Source organism: Artibeus jamaicensis, unplaced genomic scaffold (assembly GCF_021234435.1).
Source record: "Artibeus jamaicensis isolate MK-2021 breed Jamaican fruit bat unplaced genomic scaffold, CSHL_Jam_final scaffold_1283, whole genome shotgun sequence".
NCBI classification, from domain to species: Eukaryota; Metazoa; Chordata; class Mammalia; order Chiroptera; family Phyllostomidae; genus Artibeus; species Artibeus jamaicensis.
In genome coordinates this window covers 13,063,472-13,091,104 of record NW_026522028.1, presented here as the reverse complement: position 1 = coordinate 13,091,104, position 27,633 = coordinate 13,063,472, and the positions used below count along the sequence as shown (strand labels likewise).

General features: G+C 40.7%; 1 protein-coding gene across 1 annotated transcript; it reads right to left on the bottom strand.

Annotated features, from left to right (window-relative positions):
* Positions 1-25,639: 25,639 nt before the first annotated feature.
* Positions 25,640-26,014, bottom strand: LOC119036252 (sperm acrosome membrane-associated protein 4-like). The gene has a single exon (XM_037127983.2). It carries the CDS (start codon positions 26,012-26,014, stop codon positions 25,640-25,642), a length of 375 nt encoding a protein of 124 aa, XP_036983878.2.
* Between the last annotated feature and the right edge of the window lie 1,619 nt (positions 26,015-27,633).

The following is a 27,633-nucleotide window of genomic DNA, read 5'->3' as shown; positions in this document are numbered from 1 at the left end:
GAGTTTTGCTATTTCTTCATTGCTTAGATTTATTTCTGGGGCTCTGAGATCCTCCTGCGCCATTCTTGGTCTGTTCTGGCCCTTTAAGTGTGAGAGGCGGCTTGGATTCCCAGGTCGCTGGGTTGTGACGCTATATGTGGGGGCGTGGCCAGAGCGGGAAATGGCGACCCCCTCTGCCGCTTCTCACAGCTGGGTGCGGAGGAGCAGTGCCTTAGGTGGTTCACCTGGGCCGGGCCACTCAGAGTCGCTGGGTTATGACGCTGTATGTGGAGGTGGGGTCAGAGCAGGGAAATGGCGGCGCCCTCCACTGCCGCTTGCCGTGGGGACCTGCCGGCCCGGTCCAACCGCCCACTCCCTCACCTGTCCACCCTTGCACAAATGCGCGACCTCAGTCAACACGCAGCCCCGGGCCCGGCTGTCTCCCCCGAGGTCGCTCGCCTGGTTGCTCGCTGGGTCGCTCACTAGGTCTGACCCTGCGCCTGGATTCCGCGGGCCTGAGTGTGTCTGGCCGAGTCCTCCTGTGCAACCCTGCTCCGGCAGCCGCTGGTTTCGCCCCTTACCGGTCAGGGTGAAGAATTTGTTGTTAACGGACTTCCGAAAAGTTCAATTTTCTGTGTTCTGGCTGTGTTTTCTGTTGCTAATATTTAGTTGTCTCTAATCTTGGTTGTGGGAGAAGGCACGGCACATCCACCTATGCCTCCATCTTCTGTCCTCTTGAATATGGGTTGGCCCTGTGATTCACATTGACCGGTAGAATGTGGTAGAGGCATCAGTGTGCCAGTTCTGACCCTAGATGCCTTGTATTCTTCCACTCTATCCCAGAGTTCTGCCACCATTTGCCCTGCCTTGATGGAAAATGAGAGAACACATTGAGGAGAACTAATTTTTCCTATCCAAAGACATCCCAGATCAGCCTAAAGTCAGCCAATCTTAAAACATGTGAGAATGCTCATCCAAGATTAGCTGAACTACCAACCTAAGCCACACTTCACTACAGACTCATTCAGGAGCTCATCTGAGAGCAGAATAACCACCCACGTTACCTGTCATTTTGTGAGCAGTACTACAAATGCTCATTGCTTTAAGTCACTGAGCTTAGCTGCTTTGTTACACAGTGATAGCTAACTAATACAAGCCATTTTTTTGCCCTCCCTTTCCCTCTGTGGTCAGAGAATCACACACTGTCCAGTGTTACAATTAAAATTTACTCTAAATGGGGTATTTTTAAAACAGGGACTACAAATATCTGATGTTCAGACATAGAATTTACTTTTGAAAGGGTTTAATACACTAAATATATTCTTCAGGTTTCATCATATAGACATACTTATTTCCCAGTTTCCTCATTAATATCCAAGTTATAAGAATGATTAACCTTCAAGAAACTGCATAGTAACCTTGAACAAATTGTGGAAAATTTAGAGGAAGTAGATATTACATATGCAGCTGGTGTTTCCTAGAGTCTTGGTGATCAAACTATGGAAGACTGTATGCAAAGTCTTGTGCTCATCAGCATAAAACCTTATTCCAGATTTTCTCTTCTGAATTGCTGTCTTGGTATCTTTTGAGTTGGTAGGGGCCATTTGTGCAACAGCTGAGCTATGGGGGTCTGCTCTTACCTCAAGGATTAAGCTCTGTTCTTTATGAGTGAGGGATGTATATATATTCAGGGAGCATATAGAGTCATAGTTGTTATGGTATATGTTATTTTTGGAATATATAATATTATTCTTTATTAATATTGAATATGGTGTTTATATAATAAAAGGAAAACATAATGGATGCTGAATATAGGCCAGTTTTTTTCTTGAATAACTATATTTAATATTATTTATCTTGAGTTCTATCTCATTTTTTCTTTTTTTTGTTTTAAAGATTTTATTTATTTTTACTTTTAGACAGAGGGGAAGAGAGGGAGAAAGAGAGACAGAAACATCAATGTGTGGTTGCCTCTCATGTGGCCCCCACTGGGGACCTGGCCGGCAACCCAGGCATGTGCCCTGACTGGGAATTAAACTGGTGACTCTTTGGTTCATAGCCCGCACTCAATCCACTGAGCTACACCAGCCAGGCTCATTTTTTCTTTTTTTTTTATTATTGTTCAAATATAGTTGGCTCCATTTCCCCCCCATCATACTCCCCATCCTACCCACCCCCACCTCCCACCCTTGATCATACCCCGCTTTGGCTTTATCTATATGTCCTTTATACATGTTCCTTGATGATCCTTCCCCTTTTTTCCCCTGTTATCCCCTCTCTCCACCCCTCTGGTTACTGTCAGTCAGCTATGATGTATATTCTTTATCTTCACGACTAAGAAGGCTCAAGTTAGCATAGACTACTTTGGAGGAAAAACATCCTTTTAACCTCATCCTTTCATGGTTCCCAACAATCTCAAATGGCTTTCCTAGTCAATGCCCTAAAACTTTTTTTCTCTATTTAGTCCAACTTCCTCATCTCTCTTTGTTATATTCCACTCACATATGAACAAGCTCTTACCCTCCCCAGCTCTGCATAAGCCCAGATGTCTGTCACCAAGACCACTTGGCTGAATTTTAAACAGTGAGGAGGCAGTTGGGTAAACATCTGTTTTAGGGACAGATGTCTGCATAATGTTAGGTTTTTCAGTTTAGAATATACTTAAGAATATAAGTCAAATATTTTTATTTTTCTATTAGGGAAATAGTTTTAAAATGTTTTAGTTTTCAAAAGCAATATATGCTCATTATTGACTATACAGTATAAGAAAAGATTGAAATTATCTGTAATTTTATAGGTAACTTTTTTGTTTATATTTTTTATGCATTTATCTTGTACTCTGAAAAATAAGTTTTCAAGTTTCTACCTTTTCTACAGTGTTTCTCTTTTATTAATATTTAATTTGTTAGAGGGTCAACTTTTACTTTTTAAAATTATTTTATGGTCGTTCAAGTATGGTTGTCTCCATTTTCACCTCACCACACCCCCACCCCAACCATTCCTGCCTCCCACCCTTAAACCCAGACCCATTGGCTTCGTCCATGTGTCCTTCATACAAGAACCTGTTTTTAGATCAGACTTGCCAACTTGCCAAGTGTTTTGTGAGTGGTACTTTTTTTATTCATATTTAGGGCCAGAGATGTTTTTTTAGAAGTCCCACATGTTTAAGAACTCCAGGTAGTTGGGCAGATCTGCCTCTCATCTATCTTCCAAACCCAGTCTTGCAGAGCACTGTGGTCAGTGGCTGCCTTTTACTATATTGGTTTTCCCCTCTTCATCTGGCTTGGGCTTAGTGATTCCACTGAGCTGCCTATGTGTTTTCCAATCTACTTGAACGACCGAATATGTATGGTCTGCTTCAGTTCTATGCTTCCTAGTTGAGAACAATCCCTTTTTCATTTTTGCGCTGAGCCCTGGCTTCCAGAATCTTGTCCATATTAGAAACTTTGGGTCTCCCATTTCCAGAGAGGGCTGTTCACCTCTTCAGTTAATTAAATACATTAAGTATAAGAGGCAAAAATATTTAAATGGCCATATCTTAACAGCTCTTAACTTCAGCTGCTGCCTCCAGGGAGCTGAGAATGGTCTGAGTAATGAGGATACTCTAACCTTAAAACTGTAACTTTTCCTGTTCTTGCCTGAAGATTGAGAGATGAAGAACCCTGCAGACATGTTGTAGGACACTTTGCCTTGCAGAGATTTGGCAGAAGGTATTATACAACTCATTTATACTGCAGAATACTTATAACCTTTATGTCTTCCATTTGTACTAGCAAATAGCAGTGGAGATGGAGCTGCAGAAATGCATTTGATGAAGGGTGTGAATTTTCAACATTGAACTTTGATAAGTTACCATGTGGAAACCAAGAATATATCTCAAATGCAATGTCTACCACCTCTGAATGTGGGCAGAGCAAGTCCAACACGAAGCAGCTTGTACCTGCATTGGGCTGTACAGAAATGTATTTGTGTATAATGCACCAGGAATGTGCTGAGAGAGAAAGTGAATTACAACCATAAAAAGCTTGCTATCTTTAATTAGCTTTAATCAGTGGTTTTAGCCATTTCCTAGGGAAAAAGGAATAGTAGTTAAACTAGAATCTCTCCAAAACTCTCTGTGACTACACATGCCTGGCATCTATAGTTTCCTATTTATAGAATATGCCTAAATTAACTCTTAACCAGGCATCTGTAATAACCCACACAACAACTACCTAACCACACAAGAAATGCTACCTTGAATTAGACCATTGGGCCACCCATTCATTATACAGGAACATAGATTAGGAGGGTGATAGAAGAGGACACTGATTTTCCACATTCCTATAGTCCTTTCATAATAGGCAGAGATATGTAGGACATGTTTTGTTTTTTTTAAAAATATTTTATTTACTTATTTATTTTTTGAGAGGAGCGATGAGAGAAAAAAGAGGGAGATAAACATTAATGTGTGGTTGCCTCTCACATGCTCCCTACAAAGTACCTGGCCCATGACCCAGGCATGTTCCCTGACTGGGAATCAAACCAGCAACCCTTTGATTCGCAGGCTGGCATTCAACCACTGAGCCACACCAGCCAGGGCAGGATGTGTTTTCTTTCAATAGACCAGCTTTCACCGCTTTCTTTAATGCACCTGCCTTACAGAAGTCATGCTTCTAAGAAATAACTTTGTTCCCTGCCAGGCTCTAAATGGAAACTTTTCAAGGCCATATTTGCTATGAGGGATATTTATCATGGAAATTGAGTAACTTACACTTTAATTCAAGTGTCCTCTCAGCATTGAGAATAGGTTATTTTCCCCAGGAGGCCCCAGCAGGTTCCTGTTTTAAAGAAATTGAAAAGAAATATATTGCTTTCAACAGTCCCCAAATCAATACACTTTCAAACATAGGAGCAACTTTCTTGTGCTTCCTATGTGGGCTAAAGAACGTGCAGACCTAAAGTTCTGTGTGATCATAATGTTAATGCTTAAATGGAAGTCATTGTGCTGTGGGGTATGAATGATTGTGGCTCTTCTCTTACCATTCTAGGTTAAGGTGACCAATCTTTGTACACACCACACAGTAATGATGGCCTCCCATCCACCCATCTGTAGCAACTTCCCTAGAGAATAGATTAAGATGAGAGCATTTAACATCAAAATGTATTCCCTTTTCTTCACTAAAAAAAACCCAACATGTAGAGAACATTAGGGTACTGTGAGTCAGTGCTTTTTTTGAATAGCATCACCTGTGATAATGTGGCTATAAGCTAGAAAGTCCTTGATAGTAGGGTACCAACATTTTATTTCTCTTCCTCTCTACTTCAGTGCCTTACTATGGCCTGTATAGAAAACTATCTCAATATATGCCTGTTAAATAAATGAATCAAAAATTTAACATGCCAGTGCTGCAAAGAATGTCCACTTGTTTTTGGACTTGACATGTAAATTTGTGGTGCTGGGTAAAGGACCTTGCTTCTTCATTTGTATAGTTTCCATGGATATAGACAACAGAATGGTGGTTACCAGAGGGGAAAGAGATGAGGGAGGACAAATTGAGTAAAGGAGTTCAAATACAAGGTGATGGAAGGAGACTAGACTTTGGGTGGGGAGCACACAATAGAGTGTACAGATATCATATTATAAATATGTACATCTAAATTTTATGTAGTGTTATTAATGTTATTCCAATCCATTTACTAAAAAGATGTTTCTCTTATACTTGTAATTTGATTTTTAATCCACTAATTTGTAATATGTATATATTTGTAATATAATTTGTTATATAATGTAATTACTGATATATTTGAGTCTATGTTCTTACATATTGCTATTTGCTTTAGCAGCTCTCTGATTGTTTCAAACAGACCTTCCTTCCTTCTTCTCCTCTTCCATTCCTTTCTCCCTGGTTTCTCTCTTTGATTCCCAGGCCGGCACTCAACCACTGAGCCACCCAGCCATGGCTATCTCTTCTAAAAATTATGTTTTTCTATTGTTTCTTGACCCCCAAATTGATTTGCTGCCAGGAATTCCTTTACACCTGGAAGCTTATCCAAATTATGGGAAAAAAGCAAGACCATAGAAGATAAATGTTAAAAGATGTAAACATTCTTTCCACTTATTTATTTATCCAGCGAAAATTTGATGACCCACTAGTGTAATAAGCAACAGATACAAAGATGAAAAAGATAGAATCTCTGCTGTCCAGTAGCTCATGTGTGATTATAATTATAAAAATATAAATATCTTATATTTATGTCTGTATCATTTTTAAAAATTTTGGATTTAACCTTTAAAAATAGATTTAGTTTCCAAAGAACTAAGTTCTATTCCCCCAGCTTTATCGAGATATTATTGACATATAACATTGTAGAAGTGTAAGGCATACAATGTGATGATTTAATACATGGTTTTGAAGTTATTACAACAAAAGTTAATACCTCTATTACCTTACATAATTGCTATTTTGGCATGAGAACATTTACAATCTATTCTCAGCAACTTTCAAGTATATAAGACTGATAACCATAGTCACCATATTATATATCAGATCCCCAGAACTTAACTGACCTTAATACTGGAAATTGTACCCTATGATCTACATCTCCCCATTTCCCTCACCTCCTGACCCCTGGCAACCACCATTCTACTCTTCATTTTTATGACTTCAGCTCTTCTAGTTTGCACATATAAGTGAGATCATACAGTATTTGTCTTTGTCTGTCTGACTTATTTCACCTAGCATAATGCCATCAAGTTCCATCCATGTTGCAAAGCAGATTTCCTTCTTTGGATTTGTATATACAATGGTCCCTCCTCATCTGCAGTTTGGCTTTGTACAGTTTCAGTTTTATGAGTCTATCTAGATGAAGTCTGGAAATAGTAAATGGAACATTCCAGAAAACTCTATTTATAAGTTTTAAAAGTCATGCCATTCTGAGTAGAGTGATGGAATCTTGTTCACCCCTGCCCCATCCGCCTGGGACTCATCCAGGGTCTTCAAACTTTAGACACTCGCATGCATTCATTACTTACCCCTGACTTAGTAGCCTTAGTCTCAGTTATCAGATGGACTGTCACTGTGTCTCAGCACTTGTGTTCCAGTAACTGTGTTTTACTTAATAATGGCCCCAAAGCACAAGAATAGTGATGCTGGCTATTTGGATATGTCAAAGAGGAGCTGTATAGTGCTTCCTTTAAATGAAAAGGTGAGTGTAGTGCAATAAGAAATTTTGAGAGAGAGAACACATTCACAAAACTTTTATTATAGGGTATTATCATAACTGTTATATTTTATTATTAGTTATTATCAATCTATTACTGTTTCTGATTTATAAATTAAACTTTACCATAGGTATGCATGTATGTGCAGGAAAAAAACATGGTGGACATAGGGCTGAGCACTATCCACGGTTGCAGGCATCCACTGGGGGTCTTGGAGCATATCCCCTGCAGAAATGGGGGGATATACCACACTTTTTATCCATTCATCTATTAATGGACAGTTAGGTTGTTGACATGTTTTGGCTATTGTAAATGATGGTGTGCTGAACATAGGAGTGGGAAATATATCTTCAAGATAGTGATTTCTTTTCCTTTGGGTATATATACCTGGAAGTGGGATTGCTGAGTATTATGGCAGATATATTTTTAATTTTCTGAGGAACCCCCTACTGTTTCCCAGAGTGTCTGCACCAGTTTGCATTCCTACCAGCAGTGCATGAGGGTTTCCTTTTCTCCACATCCTTGGCAGCATTTGTTGTCCAAGGAACTAAGTCTTGATGAGCTCTATTTTTGTGATATTTTCAAGTTTATTTTCTATATGTTTGTTATAGTTCTACTTTTTTCTTTCTTTTGTTTGACTTGGAGTAATTTTTGCGTTTTTCTCAAGATGAACCTGGTCTGGCATGTTTGATGTATTTATCTCACTGTGGACCTCTTGTATTATAATTTCTTTTATTTCTAGTAAATAGAAACTACCCATACCTGTTGTTATAATAGCTAATACTTACACTATTCTAAGTACATACATTAATTCAGTTAATCACCACAACACAGTTTATAAGGCAAGTACAATTATTATCCCTATTTCACATGAGGGAACCAAGGTGCAGCAATGTTAAATAACTTGCCCAAAGTTGCACAACTAAAAAGTGGCATGGCTGGGTTTCAAACTCCAACAGACTAACTGTAAAAGGTTGAGCAATTCATGTAGTATTACTACCTCTTCCAGTGATTCATACTCTAAAATTTTTCTCTTTAGCTACAATGTCCTAACCTAACACCCCCTTACACCAAGATATGGTTTTCAGCCCCTTCCATAGGTACATGTCCAGTAACTTCCCCTAAGATCCTCTCATCTCCTAACCCATCCTAACCCAGCTTGAATCTTAGGTTATCTTATGTTATGGATCAACTTTATTGGTTCTGTGACCATTTGGCTTTCAAGGCTTAAGCACTTTGCCCAGACTACTTTATGTGTATTCTCTCTCTCTGTTTTTACAGGTTTTATTTATTTGTTTTTAGATGGAGGGGAAGGGAAGGGAGGAAGAGAGGGAGAGAAACATCAATGTGTGGTTGCCTCTTGTATGCCCCCTACTCAGGACCTGGCCCTCAACCCAGGTGTTCCCTGACTGGGAATTAAACTGGCAACCCTTTGGTTTACAAGGCACTGCTCAGTTCACTGAGCCACAGCAGCCAGGGTGTATTTTCTCTTAATCTTAGTCTTCTGAGTCCCATTGGAGATCACTGTGAGTATACCTAGATGAGCTTTACTACAAATTATGCTTATCAACCTCAGGTAGTCCTTGTTATTTTCACAGTCCTTCGTGTTTTCCACTCTTACTTCCCCATTTTTCTACTGTGACTTTCTAAAGACTTTCTCTCTCATTGAACTTGCTATTCAACTGTGACTCCCACGGTTTTAGCAGATAACTTCAACTCCTATGTCCTGAGGAAAAGTCAGAATTGAGCTTTCTAAATTGTCTTTCCTCCTTCAGAAAACTTATCTGTAGTGTCGTATTCTTTTCTTGTATATGTATTCATTGCTTCCCTCCCTTCCTTTCTCCCTTTATCCTGCCTTCTTTCCTTCCTTCTGTGAATATCTGTTGAGCATCTACTATATGCCTGACACTGTTCTCAGTTCTACAGATACCACAATGAATATAACAGAATTGCTGCTCTCTTGTAGCATACTCTAGTGGGCAAGACAAGTGAGAAACAAGTCAGTGTATATCACGTCAGATAATGATCAGAGCTTTGAAAATAAATGAAGTGGGATAAAAAAAGCTAGAAGATCCTTGGGGGACAGTGCTTCATTTTTATATTTGATAGTCTGGGAAAGCTTTCTGTGAGTAAGTACTGAAGGTAGAGTTTCCAGATTTAGCAAATAAAAATACAGGGCATCCAGTTAAATTTGACTATCAGATAAGCAATGAATATTATTTTGGGTATAAGCATGTCTCATGCAGTACTGAAAATTATTCATTGTTTATCTGCAATTCAAATTTAACTGGATGTCCTGAATTTTTTTCTGGCATCCTTATGAAGGAACTATGGTGATAAACCATGCACATGTCTGGAGGAAGAAGAGATTTCAGGCAGGGAATATCTTTGGGATATTAATTTTATGTCTGCAATTGTCCTAGGTGCTAGGGATATAGAAAATCAATAAGACAGTGTTTGCCTCCGAACTGCTTTAGCTGTGTCACTCCTTTCTCCCCTCTAGCTTATTCTACTTACAGCAGCCACAGCAAGCCTTTTACAATAGAAATTGTGCCCCTTCTCTGCTGAAAACCCTCCAGTGTCTTCCCTTCTCAGATTTAAAGCCAGATGTCATAAAATGGCCCTCAAAGACCTAGGTCAGCGGTTCTCATATTTTGCTACACATTGGTCTCCTGGGGATCTGCTGCCTGGGTCCCACCCCCAGATTCTAACTAATCCTGCCTGTGTCACGGCCTGAAATTCAGGATTTTCCAAAGCATCTCATGTGATTGTACTGTGCACTGCAGTTTGACACCCCTTGCCTTACCTGATCTCAGTCTCCTCATATTACTGGGACCTTAGCTCAGACAGCTCCCCTCCCCATTCACTCCAGCCCCACTAGCCACCATAGTGGCCTTCGTGCCCTTCCTCACACTCTTCAGTGGTGGTCCTGGTGCTTCAAGGCTTTTAGTTTGCTGTCCCCTCTGCCTGGAATACTCCTTTCAAGATATCCATGTAACCCTTTCCTTAAACTGGCAACCCTTTGGTTTACAAGGCACTGCTCAGTTCACTGCTCAGATCTCTACTCAAATGTCAATTTGTCAGCAAAGCCTTTTGTTGATGATCTTGACCTCCCCCTCCCCATATCCTCATCTTTTTTTTTCAGCCCTCATGAGTACTCTTCTTGTTACATACTTATTTATGTCTTTATTTATGCCTGTCCTCCCCCACTCCAGCATAAGACCTATGAGGGCAGCACTTTGTTCAGTTCACTGCTTTAGTGCTTAAAACAATGCCTGCCACATATTTTGAGCTCAACAAGTATAGATTGATGGAGGAGTTGAGTCCAGTGGGGAATTTAGGCCCATAAACAACAAATTCTGGCCCTGGCTGGTGTAGCTCAGTGGATTGAGTGCTGGCCTGCAAACCAAAGGGTTGCTGGTTTATTTCCCAGTCAGGGCACATGCCTGGGTTGCAGGCCAGTTCCCAGCAGGGGAATGCATGAGAGGCAACCATACATTGATATTTCTCTCCCTCTCTCCTTCCCTTCCCCTCTAAAAATAAATAAACAAAATCTTTAAAAAAAAAAACCCAAATTCTAATACAGCAACAGGAGTCATTATTAGAAAGTTTTAAGCAGAATTTCCCAGGGAATATAATGCTTTTGATTCCTGATTCTCCCTCTAGGATGCTGTTTTCCAACTTTATCATCAGACATCTCACTTTGCACACCCTCCATGCCTTCAGTCTACAAACCCACTCAAGTTCTCTTCTTCCCCTGCCCTACCATTTAGGGAGTGCTTAGGGAGTGCTAGGCATGATATTCAGCATGTTATAAAGCTTCCCTGCTGCAGGTCAGACAATTCTGAGTTATGTTCCGTATTCTTTCTAGAGGGTCACAAGTGGGATTGTGCCCCAACTGTCCACAACAATAACCACCTCATTAGTGCTTTGTTGGCTTCTTTTTGTTTTCTGCCTCTCCAGTATCTTCTCCCAAATAAATCACCTGTACCCAAATTCTGGGCTCAGGATCTGCCCCTGGGACATTAAAAGGTGATACAATATCATACATTTTCCTGTAAGAAACAGTCACAAAAATCCCTCAAACCACCACCAGCACCTCCTTAATTGCTACTTAAATTGGGGAGACTAAGTAGTAGTAAGTGTTGGCTCTACTGGCCTGTAGATATCTTCTCTTTATGCCTTGAAAACCATCTAAACACCTCCATACAGACATTAACCTTCCTTTTGACCATTGAAATTTTAGGTATTTTTACAAATTTCCTTGTATAACAGTTTGAAAGTGAATTTTGGTACATTTGACCATATTAGCCACCCATTTGATTCACAAAGATGGATGGAAATTTTGGCTTGACCATTCTGTGATCCATGATGTTGTTGCCTAGGTAACAGCCTGTGTGGGCATGGAAGTAAGGATAACAGGCCTAATGGTACATATGAAAAGAGAACAGATGCCTGGTAGAAGGTGGTGCATTAGATTTCTCAAGCAACTTGAGGTGCCATTTAGTTCACTGGAAGAGGCCATTTTCTAGGCAGTTAGAGTAGTAAATGACTCAGTAAGAGATGCTGTTTGACAGTAGGGATTTCTGTGAGGGGATTTTCCATCATCGTATTCCAAATTTTTTCACTTCAATAGTCATGGGGGAAACTATGCTGTATATACACACATATATAGGAAAAATACAAATATCTGAGAAAGAAAGATAACCGTACCAGTCCCTGCTTGTGTAGGTCATTACTCCATGCCCCATTGGATGGAAAGGATTTTCTGTACAAAGGCAAATAGATGAAATCTTAATTCCGTCTCTCTGCCCAGGGATAGCAGTTGAATCAATATGCTGTGCCTCTAGGAGGAAATAAAGAGCATTTATACTGTGGACTCAGCTAAATGTGTAATGTGTATATACATATTAGGATTTGTTGAGCTTCCTGGCCCTGGTGGCACAAAACAAGCATCTTATTGCTTAGTGCTTCATGGCCAGCTCAAAGTGTGAAGTAAGAAGATTCGCTCAGCCCACTTCCACACCCCAGAACTCTTCTGGCGGTTTCATTCCCTCACCTGCCTTTAAAGGTGCATGGTGCCAGCAAGCTCCCCACGTGGGATTCCTTTGCACTGAGACAGTGTGGGGCTGCATTCCCTGGAAGATTGCTGTCTTCCAGAGAATTTTAAGCATTCCTTGAAAACCTAGATGTTGGTGCTGCAATCTCAAGAAATCATAAGCAAACAGGTCCAGGGATTTAAATTTCTGAGATAACATCTCTTCATATATGATAAGGATTTTGATTAGGATTTCAGAGCTTTGATAATGTTATCATCAGTCCATGGGTTTTGTATCTAACGTGATAATGTGTTGCTGACTGCAAATGCTCTTTCCTCTCCTGTCTCATCATTTATACCTTCTTCATCACATTCAGCCTCTCCATTAACTTTGCCTAGAGAGCAAGCCTTAAATCCTATTTCTGTATTTTCTCTGTCTAATTTGTATGCCGTTGCTTCAATTTCTTAGTGTAGTGCATTGCAAAGATAATCACCAATAAATGTGCTAACAGTATGAGGAAATGATGTAATCAATGTAAAGAAAATTTCCATTTATGGAAAAACTGTATGCATGTCAACATTTTATTTTAATTATATGATGGAAATGTATAATAAAGTATTTTTACCTCTTGACTCCTTCACTTGAGAATTCTGAACGTGGTCTAAATGTGTTGAATGATTTATTATCACCTTGAATAGTGATGGTTTTGAGTCTTCAGGCCCTGCTGATGCAATCAAGGGGCTTTGATTCCTTAAGTGGCCTGCCATTACTGTACCATTTGAATACTACCTTGGATTTCCTTTTGTAAGTATCTTTTTCTGTCCTTATTACACCATTCAGATTGTCTGTTTCTACCAATCTCCCCTGCAAAGTTGCGGCTATTCTTTAAAAATGTGGCAACCAGGTAACTCAGTGTGTTGGAATAGCACGTAAAGTTAGAACACAGAAATTCTCAGTGCGGAGCTGAGGTTCTTTTTTTATGAGGAGAGTGTTTGAGCTTTGTATATGAACTTGGCATCATGTATTTTGATTGCTCGAAGTTTTATTTTTCCCTTGTAATTTTGTTTTCTATGTAGTTAAATTAGATAGGTAATAACAGACAAGAGAATTGTGACCATATTCTATGTATGTGTGTTCCTACTTGCTTCATAAATCATTTGCTCTAAATTTAGGGACCATCACAGAATTTCTTTCTCGTGCTTCAGTGGTTGGCTTTCCACTAGTTTTCCTTCTCTCTCTAGTATTAATGTTCACTAAGCCTCCAAGTCTGGCTCACTGAATGGGTGGCTTCTGTGCTTCTGATTGGAATTTTAGAGGGTATGGCTGACAGATTATTGTATGCCAGGGAGGGCTAACACATTGCAGGTGTTCTTTGTTGAGCTGGGAGATCCACCTGAAAATAGGAGATGATTCTAATGGACTTTCTGTGTGGGTTTTGGGACCCAATTCATCTAAAGGGTCCAAGCACTTTTGGGGGTTTCTTTTGGGCAAAAAAACTCCCCAAAAGGCTTTGACTTTTTAGAGGCAAACAAGGCCCTAGAACCTGTCCCAAAAAGTGCATTACAGTCACCCCTACTTGTTCTTATGTATTTTTATCTTTTAATTTTCTTTTGTTTTCATAAGTCAAGTCAATACTTTGCTTAAGTATTTAGAGCACCAGACTTTAAGATAAAAGGCTTCATAGTTCTTGTCTAATGAGCACAGTTTACAGATGGTGGTGATACAGGTGCTCCTGGAAGTGAAATCAAACTCAGGGTCAGCAGACTGCATTCTCACTGTGGGGGAAAAGATCGAAGGTCTGGACAGTGTAGCATAGTGCTGAAATAAAGACCTGAACTCAAGAACTGGATTCAGAGTTTGGGATTCTTAGCAGTCACTCAGGTGCTGAGATACCTCAGGAATGTCATGTTTAACCTCCCAGCACCTCAGTTTCCCCACCTAAAAAAATGAAGTCAATAAGAGTACCGAATCAGAGGGTGAATAGGAGGATTAAATGCATTGATGTTTGTGAAATACTTGAACAATATAGAGCAGGCCCTTGTTATAACCTGAGGGCAGTATAAGTGTTAGCTGTTACTATTATGTTTCCTTTTGTTCCAGCATCTCATTTCCCTACAGGCTCTATTTAGGGAAGGAAGATGCTCCTCTGTGAATAAATAATTAGCTTCGGAAATGGATTTGTAAATAAAAGTTATGAATTTGATAAAAGTTTTCTTTCATTGTGAGTATATTTTGTTACTGTACAAATACATAAGTTAGGTATAATAAATTTATATTTATGTGGACTAGTTATTGAAAGGATTATGCTGACAAAGTTCATTCTGCCTAGAGCATAAAAATCAAAAGTGAACAATTTGAGTCTTATAGCATTTTGCTAGGAAATTATTATTAGCCCCATTTTATAGGTGAGGATTTTTGAGGCTCAGGAAGTTTAAATGAATCATTCTGAGGTGAATTGCTAGGAGGCTGGACTCCAACCCAAGATTTCTGTCCTAACGCGTGTGGGAAATTCCTCTTACCCATGCACATTCAAACAATTTCTTTCAAACCAGAAAGCTGCTTTTGTACCACAATTCAAAAAGATTTTTCAGGGTATTGTTATAATTCAACCACCATTGTGAGTATTTGTTACTATGAAACATTACTGTAAACAGTTCTGGCTGTTGGAATTTCCTGGTGGTGTAGATGCCAGATAAATGGAAGCTTTGCCAGGGTAAACGATAATTTGTGAATAGAGACTGGAAACAAAGCTGATGGTTTTATTGCTTAACCATTCTGGTATATTATGACAGAGATATGCACTTGTAGTATGTGTTTGTTGGTGTGTGCAGTTTGGTTTGTAAACTTGCTGTTAGAACAGATGCAGAAGATGAACAACCGGGAAGGTCAGAGAAGGAAAGCATGTGTCTGTTCAATGGAAAACTTCAAAGTCAGTAAATCTTGTTTTTGCTTCAGAAATTGTCACCAGTTGCTGACCCACACATATAAACAGTCTGCAAGCAGTGGCTTCAAGTTGATGCTTGCAGAATTCCTCCTTGTCAGATTACCAGATAAACGTAGTATGATTTTGATCTCTATTACAAGAGAATTTGAGTCATCTCCTCCCTCCCTGACTGCAATGATGGAGCTCAATTTATGTCATTTGGGGCTCTTAAAAGCAGTCGCCATACTTGTATGCTTTCATGTATTATTACAGAGAGAGAGAAACTTAATTTTGATTAGCTGAGCTCTATGAGTCATTCTGCTAACTGGCACCACCAGCCACATTCCCACCAGAACAGCCTTTGCTGAGGGCTCTAAATTTAGAAACTGAATGAGAGTGCCTGGGGGTTACATAAGGAGGCGAGGTGGTTATTTTTAGAACGCCATTATACCTAGAGAGCCTTGTGCAGCTATCTGATTTGTTAACCACAGGCTGAAAGAGGACGTGATTACTGATTCTCTGCACGCTGCCTGTTCGGGTGCTGCACCCCTCAGGACCAAATGACATTTGCAGTTTTGTTTACTTGCAGCTCCTCATGTTTTTGTCATCTGTGCTATAAACACACTGGAAATCAACTGTGTGTGAACACAATGGCAGTATTTTTTTATTAACTCCTTTATTTGAGGAAACCTCCTCAATCAATATCATTGTAATTCGATCTTTTCCCTTCTTAATTTTTTTATTTGAATGGAACGCAGTCATTTCGGCTGCTCCTTTTCTCTGGGTGTTGTCAGAACCGCTGATGGCACGAGTCTATTTAGACCTGTGAAGCTTTGTTCGTGTTTTCCTTACCAGGCACTTGTTTTTATTTTTCTTTTGCAGGGGGATTGCTCGAGCTGATTGAGAAAAATAAAAGAGGCAAGGCAAACATTAGGAGGCATGCTGTCATCCGGGCAGAAAATTAGTGGATGCAGTAGTGGCTACAGAGAGAATCAGAACAGAGGCCATGCTTTGCTTGTCGGTGCAGCCCCATTGTTTCCCAGCCCAGTATGGAATGTCAGCTTAGCCCCTTCTGATTCTTCTAGGTTGTATTTTAGCAGGCATGTACATTGACTTCTTTGGAATTTTAATGCATGATGGTGAATCTCTCATATATTTTGACTTTTTTGTATTTTTGAAGGAATTAGATGGTCATATAGCTAGTTGCTTTGGAAATTTGTCTAGGTGAGAGTTACATTCCTTTCTGTAATTGGTGTAGGGAGCTTAGGTTTTTAGCTGGTGCATATGTGCAGAGCAAGGGAAATGTTGTGATAAGAAGAGAATGATGCACTGGAATGTGAGGGCAATTCCTAGAAATAGAATTAGAACTGTTAGCTGAAATAGTTCACTGAGACATTGCTAAGACTTTAGTATTTTGCAGTGGTGCTGGGATGCAAGAAGTTGGATTGTAATGAAACAATAGTGACACGGGTGGCTTATTCTAGGTGACCTGGTCAATGAGCTGGCGGGACTGGAGCCCCTCTTTCTCTCAGTACACATGTCTGGGTACCCAATATTTACTTGCTAATCATAAATTATGTTCTAAAACATATATTTGCTTATGTCATCTCTTTGTTAAAAAGACAATGGGCTCAAAATAATGAAGATAACTAAGTGGCAGCCAAATAAAAAGCAACTTATCTATTTTTTAATAATATGTTTTATATAAGTATGGAAACACGTTGTATGATATATGAAATAAATGATTATCTTTCTCAGAAATGGAGGTAGGGGGAGAGAGAGACACACACACTTCTGACAGAATATTATATGACTATATACAGTACCTGATCCAGCCTACTCAGTGTCATTTCTCCCAGGGGGAGTGGCTTCACCCAAACTCAGCTTTCCATGCAAGTGGTGGCACCCATATCTGGACAAAAGTGGATATAGCTTTCTATATGCCCCACACACCACAGATACCTGCCAGTTGGTGTTTTCAGGCAACTCCTGAAAACAACTAGGACCCAAATCCAGCCAGTGTGGTGCCCAGGAGTGTGTTTGTGTCCTCCCTGAAGAGGCCAGTTTCTATCATGTTTTCTCTAAGACTGACAGTGAAAGAGCTAGTGTCACTTCCTGGAATGCAAACCAGTGACCGGGCCTTGGGATGTACATGGGATGTGGCCTCTCCATGTACCTAATGGGAGGAGGAACATTTGTGCCCTTTTTTTCTCTTATGCCCCCAGCCTTGTACATTTCTACACTGTATGGTGTGACATTGTGAAATATTTTTCAAGTCTTTTAATACATGAGGTGATAACCACAGTGGATATGCCTAACACGTCAGGTGAAAAAGTTTCTCTTGTCCAGCAGAGAAGGGTCCAATGTGCCACCTTGGAATTAGGGGACACCCCTCTTGGGGTTGTAGACAGTATATATGGAGGGCTGGTGAGCAGGCTTATTTGTGGTGAGGGAAGGCCACTGCATGACCAACAGTGATCTTGAATTACCACAGTCTCTGGGAGGACAGGCCAGGCAACTCAGCCCAGGAGATCCAGTAGCTTTATTGTCCATCTGACAATATTAAGACATGGAGATGGTTGACATTTCGAAGTCTTGGGGTGGTGGGTTCACTATGAAAGCAGAATTGGGGGTGCTAAATGGTGGCATCAGCTTGCTGAAGTAGCCTATCCTCTTCCTTCAAGTGTCTGAAAGCCCTGAGCCCCAAGGACAGAGGATGGAGAGAAAGTTTTTCACCCCAGGATGCTATCTGGGCAGCTGGATGCATCCTAAGCACATCACCCAGAAGATGTTTAGAAAAAATCCAGTACAGCTGGAAATGGAACATTACGAGGAAAGAAAATCAAGCTCCCTCCAGGCTAGTGCCTCTCTCTTAGCTAGAAAAATTGCTAGATGTTTGATTGCTTGTTTCTCTCTGTAAAGCTAAATTGTGGGCATTAGGAAGAGTTTAACACAGGCCCCCTTCTGCAACTACAAAATAAATTGCTAAAATGAGTGTGCTGGGCATATCTTGTGCCTAGCCTATCCTCTTGGCCCACATGTATTTCTGTGGTGGTATCCAGCTTCACGCACATGGATATATGCACCTTACCTGAGCTACTTAACTAATGAACTGACCCAAGGCCACCCTGTAGCCTCTGTGTTCTGATGGTATGTGTAAACCTGAAGGGGGAGCATTTTCCCCATTGGAAAATGCTTGACCTCTGGGGAATGGCAGTCAGTAGACAAATATTAGTCCCTTGGGTAGACAATTCTGAGGTGCCTTCTACATGGTCCTTCAAGGGATCTCCAGAAGGACTGAGCTCCAGTTGCTCACAGCTGTGACAGCTTAATAATGTCACCTTAGGTTGGCTTTTTATTTTCCTTGTTTCACTCTTCCCCATGCCTCCAATTATGTTCCTTGGGGTTACATTCCAAAATAAACTACCTGTATGCAAGCCATGCCATGAGAGCCTTGTCTTAGGCTCTGCTTTTGGGGGGAACTCAATTCAGAAGATGGCAATATGCCCAATCTACTGTAGCATGCAAGGTTAGCAGAGTAGATCTCTTGAAATTCAGAACCTAGTTGGAGAGAGATCACCATATTGGGAGAGTCCCTCTAGCTTGGGTTTCTCAACCTCAACACTATTGATGCTATGCACCTTACAATTCTTTCTTATGGGGAGCTGACCTATCCATTGTAGGGTGATTCGCAGCATCTCTGATTTCTATACACTAAAAGGCAATAGTATTTCCCCCAACCCCAGTTATAGCAAACAAATCTGTCTTTAGACACTGCCAAGTGACCTCAATGGGCAGCTCGTCTCCAGCTAAGAATGACTGCTTCAGTGGAAGACAAACTCATGCTGCATGACCAGCAGATTGTCCAACTGGTCAATCTGCTAGTATGTTTCTGTACTGGAAAATAGAGGATGGGGTACATGTGGTTTCCATATTTCCTGGCCCCAGCTTTGTAAATTTCCCTTTTTCCCAGTGAAGCCCATTGCTGAACTCATACCAGGTGGTATTGTGGAATTCATGCAAAAGTCTGTCATAACTGATGATGGTTCAGATGGTTATTTCAACACCTTGTATGTGAAAACCAAGGAATTTGATTTTATAAAAGTGACAGTTTTGAATAGATACTAAATCCAAACCCAGATGGTACCCTGGCAGAAGGTACAAACCAGAGAAAACATGGCCCCCAGAGACCTGTGGGAACAATAGTCAAATCCCCCAAATTCTATGGAAAGCAAAAAGAGGACTTTGGCCCAAATTAGTTTGCTCCCCAGGAAAAGATTGAAAACATAAACTCCTAAGGACAGGATCCCTTAGCTCACATATGTGGGCATTTCATTAATATGGTCCACTCTTCTTCCATTTTATAATGTTGGTTCTCCCCAGAGGAGTTTCTTACTCTTAATTCACATTTTCTGCCAAGAAGTCTTTGGGATTCTTGAGGCTTTAAAAAAAAAATTCTGGTTCCCGACATCTGAGAGATTGTTTCAGACACCATAAAACTCATCCTGTAATGACCACATTTTCAGTTTGAATCATCATTATCCCATTTATAATAAATGTAGTAATAACCCATTTATCTGTAAGAAATATAAAACCTGAAATCATTCAAGCAATAACACAGTCTTATTGGAAGTTTAAAAGGCCACAATAACAATCAAGGAATAGAATATTAGAGGGCTATTTAAAAATGAGGAATATCTGTATGTCCTAAAATGGAAAGATCTCCAGGATATATTCTGAAGTTAAAAAAAAAAACCATACAGCAGTGGTTATAATATGCTATCTTTTATGTTAAAATGAGGAAATTATAATACCGTATTTCTATTTGCTTGAGGAATTATGGAAATGTTTTTGAGAAGTTAATAAAGGTAATTATTTGTAGATTTTAGAGGATGGGGAGCTAGACTAATGTGGAACAGTGTGGGAGGGAGTGTTTTCACTATATTTATACATATAGATGCATGTAAATACACACATATAAATGTTCAGTGACATGAATGTATTACCTTTTGGAAATGTAAATATATGTATTTAAAATTTAAAGGTACTGTGGTATATTATTGGTTAGGGATGTTGAAGTCCTGAATTCTTTAGCCTTTTATCTTTATCTTCTCTTTTTCTTTCCCTGTTGTTGTCCCTATTAATTTTACTTTCTTTTAAACTCCCAAATAGAATAGGGTCAGATGAGTCTGGTTTAAACCTGTAGATGCTTACCTTCCTTCCCTCCATGGATTCATATTGAGGAAAAAACATATGATACCAAAGGGTCTGGTGAGGGCTTTTGTAGACCTCCCTCTGACTTGCCATTGGCCAATTCTCAATGAAGTGTTATGCAAATAGAGATTTAAACTCAGCAGTTGCCACCCCCCTCTAGCTTATTACCTCACCAAAGCTTCTTTTATAGAGAGATTTCAGTGTTACTACTGAAGAAAATGTTTGCATGAGCAGGGGGATATTTTCTCCCTTTTTAGAACTTTTGTTTTTAGCTGGCTGGTAACTTAGAGGGCCACGAATCATGTAAGCTATAAAACCAGGTGTTTGAGACTCAGACAATGAATTTATCTGGGTTATTACTTTTCAACACATTCAACCCAACATTCCCCTTCAGACTATGTAAGATATATTAACCAGCTGCTGCCCCAATAATACTGTACAACCCCAGACTCAGTGGCTTATAACAAAAAGCATCTGTTCTCCTGTTCACAGGTTAAGTTCATTGTGGTTTGACTGGTTAAGGCTGGGTGACTCTTCTTCCAGCTGCATGTTGGCTGGACTTGTCTCCAAGTTGTTGGTTGGCTTCATGTATCTCTTTATGTGTCCCAGGCTGAAGGAGCAATGACTTTTGCAGCATGGCCTTTTCATGGATGAATTTGGGGATGAAAAATCCAAGCCCAATTATATAGGTGCATTTAAGGCCTTGCTTGTATTATGTCTTCCAACATGCCATTGTTCAAAGCAAGTCACGTGGTGAAGCCCAACATCAAGGTTGAAGAAGTACAGTGTATTCATAGTGGGTGGGGAGAGAAGGAATATTTGCTGAACAATAATTCAAGCTGTTACAGAAGGCACCTCAGAATTCTCTCTCGATTTCAAAGGGAAGAAAGCACTTTCTATACCCTCCTTGTAAATATTCTGTGTGAATTGAGAATGAGGGCTTTAAGTAGTCATCTTCTCTTCCATGCTTACCTCCAGGAGGCCTACTTTTGCTCCCTGGCGTAGGAGTTTTGATTCTTTACATGCTTGTTTTCTCCTTGTTGTTATTACTTTCTCCTCAATCTATTCTTACAATGTTGATGTGCCCATGAAGTTTTTAATTCCTAGCTTATCCATACTATTTTTCCTTCATTAACCTACTCATTGCTTCTCTTTTAAGAAGAAATAGACCCAAATTAAACCAAACCAGAGTTGTTTATCAAAAAATCTGGTGTGTGTTCAGCTACATTCTAGTGTTTATTATATACAGAAAAATGTTCCCACAATTCCCTACCTTGAGGAGTCATAATTGAGTTTCTAAATTGGATTAAATATTGTACTGTGTGATATTGACTTGGTGTGATAGTTCATAGGCAAGTAAAAAATTTCAAGGTATACAGCTAATTAAGACAAAATTAGACCTTGGTAAACAGGTAGAATTGTATGTAGAGAGAAAGGAGGAGAAGGGAGGGCACTGCTGGAGGGTGGCACAGCGTAATCAAAGGCCGGGAGGCAGGAAAAGCCCTGGAATGGAGTAAGGCCACTGCATAACAGAATTTATATTGTTTAAGGCTTTAGATTTTATACTTAGACATCCATGATCCAAAATAAAGAAAAACAGAAGCAGGCAAAACCACAGCCTGGATATTGAATAGGTTCTAGTAGGTTTGTGTATTTCATGACTGCTATTACGTTGAACAGCAGATGGGGAAGCCTTCAGTCACACATGCCTCTGGTGACAACATCTGAATAACTTGTGGTTCACTAGCCAGGACCCAGCAATCATCTTTGGGTCCTGGACCCTTAAATTCTTAGGTTCCCCAAACTGATGCTTCTTGGGGGCTACTTATGAGCTAAGGACTAGGCATCTTTCTTCTTTTTCTAAAGCCTCATTGTAGGTGAGAAATACATTTTTAAAAAATTTTTTAGAGAGAGGGGAAGGGAAAGAGAAAGAGAGGGAGGAAAACATAGATGTGCAAGAAGATATATCAATCAGTTGCTTCTTGCATGCCCCTAAATGGGGACCTGGCCCTCAACCCAGGCATGTGCCCTGACTGGGAATTGAATCAACTACATTTTGGTTCAGAGGCCGGCACTCAATCCACTGATCCACACCAGCCAGGGTGAGAAATACATTCTTTAGAAGATAAGTAATGTCTTCTCAGGTAGAACTTTATTGAGTATACACTTTAGGGTTATGAGCAGGGGACACACATACCAATATTGGGGTTGAGGCTTAAATATGCTGATGAAGAGTCTGCTTGACCAAACTTAAGTCAGGCTCCTGAACCTTCTCTTAAGCCCATCTGGGCACTTGTTTGTAAAATCCAGTTTTAGCGAGAAAGGTTTCTAAGTCAGTTTAGCAAGAGTCCCCCATGCTTCCTGTCTAACGCCCTCAATATTAAATCAGGTTCCTCATCCTCCACCATTCCCAGGTGAAATCTGATCACCATAGCCTGTCTTTAGCAAAGAACCCTGCTAGGTGAATTTAGAAAGGCTCCTCCTTACCCCTGTTGTTTCCTCTTTGTCATTTTTTATTCACTGCCCCTCTCCTTGCTCCTTGTCCATAAATTTCCACTTGGCCATGCTGTATTCAGAATTGAGCCCTGCTCTTTACTGAGGTCTCTTACCCCTCGGTAACCACAGCAATGCTGAATAGAATCCATTTTTACTGCTTTAACTACTGTCTAGCTCTGGTATTTCTTTGATCATACCAAACAGGCATGTGACCTGGAGGAGGTCAATCCAGGTTTTGGGGACTCAGCCTCATCATCTGTAAAATGAGGAGGGTTGTAGCTTTCAACCCTGGCAGCACTTTAGATCCCTAGAAGAGTTTAAAGGAGCACTTTGGAACCCCACTGCTCAGGCCCCACCAAAATTAATTCCTTCACAATCTCTTAGGGTGGGAGCTGAAGAATCAGTGCTGAAACTCAAACAAAGCAATGATAACAATGGATTTTAATGGGGAGCTATGATTTTTAATGCTCTTAAAACCCCTACTAGCTTTATGGTTCAACAACTGCGTAGGATAGCTATAATAGTATTAGAGAGCTGTTATTCTTATTTGTGAACATCCAGTGAGTATGCATTACACACCACTCTGCTAAACAGTTTGCATGCATTATCCCATGTCTCACATCTGCCCCATGCGTAAGGTACTAGTCTTATCCCATTGTACAGATGAAGAAACTGAGTCCTGGAGAGGTTCAGGTTATTTCTTGCACGATTACATTGCCTGAAAATGAAGGTATTAGAGTCAAATCTGGAAGTCATGTTGACGCTTTGAGCAAAACTAAATGAAAATCAGAAAATAATGCCACAGAAGACCAAGGTGAGACTGTATATTTTGTAGTGGTGGGGGCATGAGTGGTGAGCGAAGTGGTAAGTGAGGTTGGAAGGGTATGGGAAGGCCAGACTTGCTTGTTCCCCAGACTCATAGCCAATATTTTGAGTGCCTTTTAAATGGAGCCATTACTTTGTTCTTGAAGATATGTCCTTCGAGTGGTTAAGTTCCTGCTGTGCCACATTTTGTTACTTAAAAGAACAGGTGAAATACTCAATATGGAATATGAGACAGATGGCCTCTGCTAAGGGACATTTCTACTTAAAAAGCAGGCTTGCCCATTTCCAAGGCTCCGATGTGCTTATAATTCACACTTGGTCCCCTTGGCTTAGCTTCCCAGTCATTTCCCAGTGCCTGCATATTTAAAACAGGTCCTATCAGGGGAAAATTGCAAGTAAAAGAACTCCACTGCCTGGTGATCTGATGGTCATTAAAACATGGTCATGACCAAATCTCTTAATGCACAGAGCTCTTTGGTTGGCTTATGAACACACTTTTGAGAGGATTAACTGCAAAGCATGTTTAATGCAGGGCAAATTACTCTGTCTCAAGCACTGCAAATGGGATACAAGTTTTACATTCTGGAAAAGTTTTATTGGGGAGGAAGAAATGCCTATTATATTATGCCATACAGGTTGTTCATCTTCATTCAGCATCAGAAATGCCACAGTGCATACATTTGGGCATTTAGTTCTCATTTAGCAGGTTTCTGAAGAAACACAGTGGTGAGGAGAAAACACTGTCAAGTCCATGTGTTTAGTTCAACATAAATATACATACACTGTGTCAATAAAAGCTGAGTGATGCTCTCCACAGGAGGAGGCATTTGTAGCTTTGGTTTTCTGTTATCCAGAGTTACTTTTTCAATCTAAACACAGTTTCCTGAAATTTTCAGGATTTCATGATCAACTTGCTTGCATTCATTTATCATTCATTCATCCATTTATGGTTAATACAATAGACCCAAAATGGAGTTGCTTATGCTAAGCCCCATGTCACCAAACTAAGACTTAATTACAGTTTCAGCTCTCCCAGAAATGGAATCTTACACCAGTCAGTCAGGAGTCACCTTGTGGGCACTAGTTAGGTCATCTGCCTGATAGGCCCCTGTCATTCCCTAAAGGAAAGTGACCTTGCAGAAACCAACCTGCTTTTCTGCCTGGTATAACATCTTTTTTCCTGCTTCCTTCTGCCTACAGAACTATTTTATTTTGGACAGCTCCTTGGAGCCCTTTTCTTTGTGCTAGACTGGATCTACCCAATTCAAACTGATTTTTGCTCAAACTCTTAAACCTTTTAATATTGCCTCACTTTACCTTTCAACAGTTCACTCATTGTTTCATTTTATCATTTTATTTTATTAATATTTTATTTTATTTATTGCTCAGTTACAGTTCTGCCTTTTTCCCCATTGCTCACCCCATTCCCCCCACTCCCACAGCCAACACCCCATTATTCATGCCCATGAGTCCTGGTGTTCCTTTGCTTGCCCCTTCCCCTTCTCTCTCCTGTCCCCATCCCCACCCCCAGTCACTGTCAGTTTGTTCTTTATTTTCAAGTCTCTGGCTCTGTTTTGCTCATTTGTTTGTTTTGTTGATTAGATTCCATTATGGGTGAGATCATATGGTATTTGATCCTTCCTTTTTCATAAATATCAGCTGACATTTATTAATTTTTATTATTTTTTTACCATATTTCATCAATTCTAAGGTAACACCAATAAAAGGAAGTGTCCTGATCAAAATGTGAAAAGATACAGTCTTAGGACCAATGAAATACAGTGGCACAGTGAAACCCACAGGGTACCCCTAAGCCCTGCAATGAATGAAGCCAGAGCCACAAGCAGTTGTCTAAGACCTCTAGCCATTTAATGGGGGAAGGGGGAGGGGGGAGGAGGCAGGGGGCAAAAGGGGTACTGAAGACTTGAGACCAGTCCTAGGCCCTGCCCTCCATGCTGGTCAGAGCCAATGGAGCAGCAGCACGCTCAGCGCCAGGCCGGTAGGGGTCCCCACCATCCACTTGCCTTCAGGGTCCGGAGCCCTGTTACACAGGTGTCCATAGCAGCAGGTGGAGATGAGGCTGTAGGTGACGCCCTGGTAGGTGACAGGCTCCTCACGGCCACAAGAACTGGATCTTGTGCAGCCTTTGTTGGTGATGGAGCCGACTCCGGGGGCTGTCCCCTTGCCGGTGAAGCAGTCCTCGTCATCGCCACAGGTCATGAGCATGCCGGGGCACTTCTGGGAGTCGGTCAGCTCACAGAACATGCAGGTTTTGATGCCTGTTGTGCCAGAAGGCACAGCCATCACCAGAAACAGCAGCCAGCGGAGGATCATGGTGGCTGTCCACAGTGACAGTGCCCAAACTAGGTCTCCAGGAACTGCTGAATGACCCTCCTAATGCCCACAAAACTTTTGCCCCTGGTTCTGGCCTCCCACAGTCAGTACTTGCAGTGTCCTTGGTTCCCAACGTTCCGCGTCCCTCTCAGGAGCTTTGTTGTGACCACGGCTCTCAAGTCTCTGGGTCTCAGGAGCTTCTCTGGGTCTCAGGAGCTTCCCTGGGACAGAGAGGAGCCAGCGGCTGTCGCTCAATGAGAGTCTCTGTGGAATAGAATGGGGTGACCTCACAGACCCCTCACGGTTACTATTGGCAACCCCGGTGGTGATGTCATAGGTGGGGGAGGGGGTCACAATCTGAAGGGCAGGCTTGCCTGTTGATCTGCCAGGGAGCAAAGCCAATGCCTCCCCACCGAGGTAAGAACACTTTGGCCCAACACTTGCCATCCTACCCACTACATTGTCCACTTTGCTGGGTGCTGGATGCTGTATGCTGCACCTGCCAAGTGCCCATGGTGAGCCCATTTTTCAGATGGGTAAGCTGAGGCTCAGGAAGAGAAAGTGACATGACCCCAGATTTATTTAATTCCAAAGAGGGCAATTATTGAGCACCTACTGTGTGCAAGACAAGTGCTAGATGCTTTTTTAGTATATTCATTATGCTATTACAGTTGTCCCAATTTTCCCCCATGCCCCCCTCTGTCCTGTACCCACACTCCCACCAGCATTTCCCACCCTTAGTTCACATCCCTGAGTCATGCATATAAGTTCTTTGGCTTCTTCATTTACTTTACTATTTTTAACACTCCCTGTCTATTTTGTATCTACCAATTATGTTTTTCATTCCCTGTACTATTTCTCCCATTCTTCTCCCTCCCCATCCCCACTGATAACCCTCCATGTGATCTCCATACCTATGATTTTATTCCTGTTCTAGTTGTTTTCTTAGTTTTCTTTTCTTGTTTTTTAGATTCAGCTATTGCTAGTTGTTGTCATTTTAACGTTCATAGTTTTAATCATCTTCTTTTTGTTAAATAAGTCCCTTTAACATTTCATGTAATAATGGATTAGTGATGATGAACTTGTCTGGCTTTACTTTGGGAATTGCTTTATCTGCCCTTCCATTCTAAATGAAAGTTTTGCTGGATAGAGAAATCTAGGTTGTAGGTTCTTGCCTTTCATGACTTGGAATACTTCTTTCCAGCCCCTTCTTGCCTGCAAGTTCTCTTTTGAGAAATCAGCTGACAGTTATATGGGAACTCCTTTGTAGGTAACTCTCTGCTTTTTCTCTTGCTGCTTTTAAAATTCTCTCTTTATCTCTAAGGTTTGGCATTTTAATTGTGATGTGTCTTCACATGGTCCTCTTTGGGCCCAAATTGTTTGTAATTCTCTGAGCTTTCTGGGCTTGTATATCTATTTCCTTCACCAGATTAAGGAAGTTTTCTTTCATTATTTTTTCAAATAATTTTTTCAATATCTTGCTTTTCCTCTTTGCCTGGAACCTATGATTCAGATGTTGGTATATTTAAAGTTGTCCCAGAGGTTCCTAAGCCTCTCCTCATTTTTTTCAATTCTTGTTTCTTCTTTCTGTTTTGGCTGAATGTTTATTTCTTCCTTTT

What these genes read in the sequence shown, in the direction of transcription:
- LOC119036252 (XM_037127983.2), bottom strand. Translation starts at nt 26,014, where the DNA reads ATGATCCTCCGCTGGCTGCTGTTTCTGGTGATGGCTGTGCCTTCTGGC.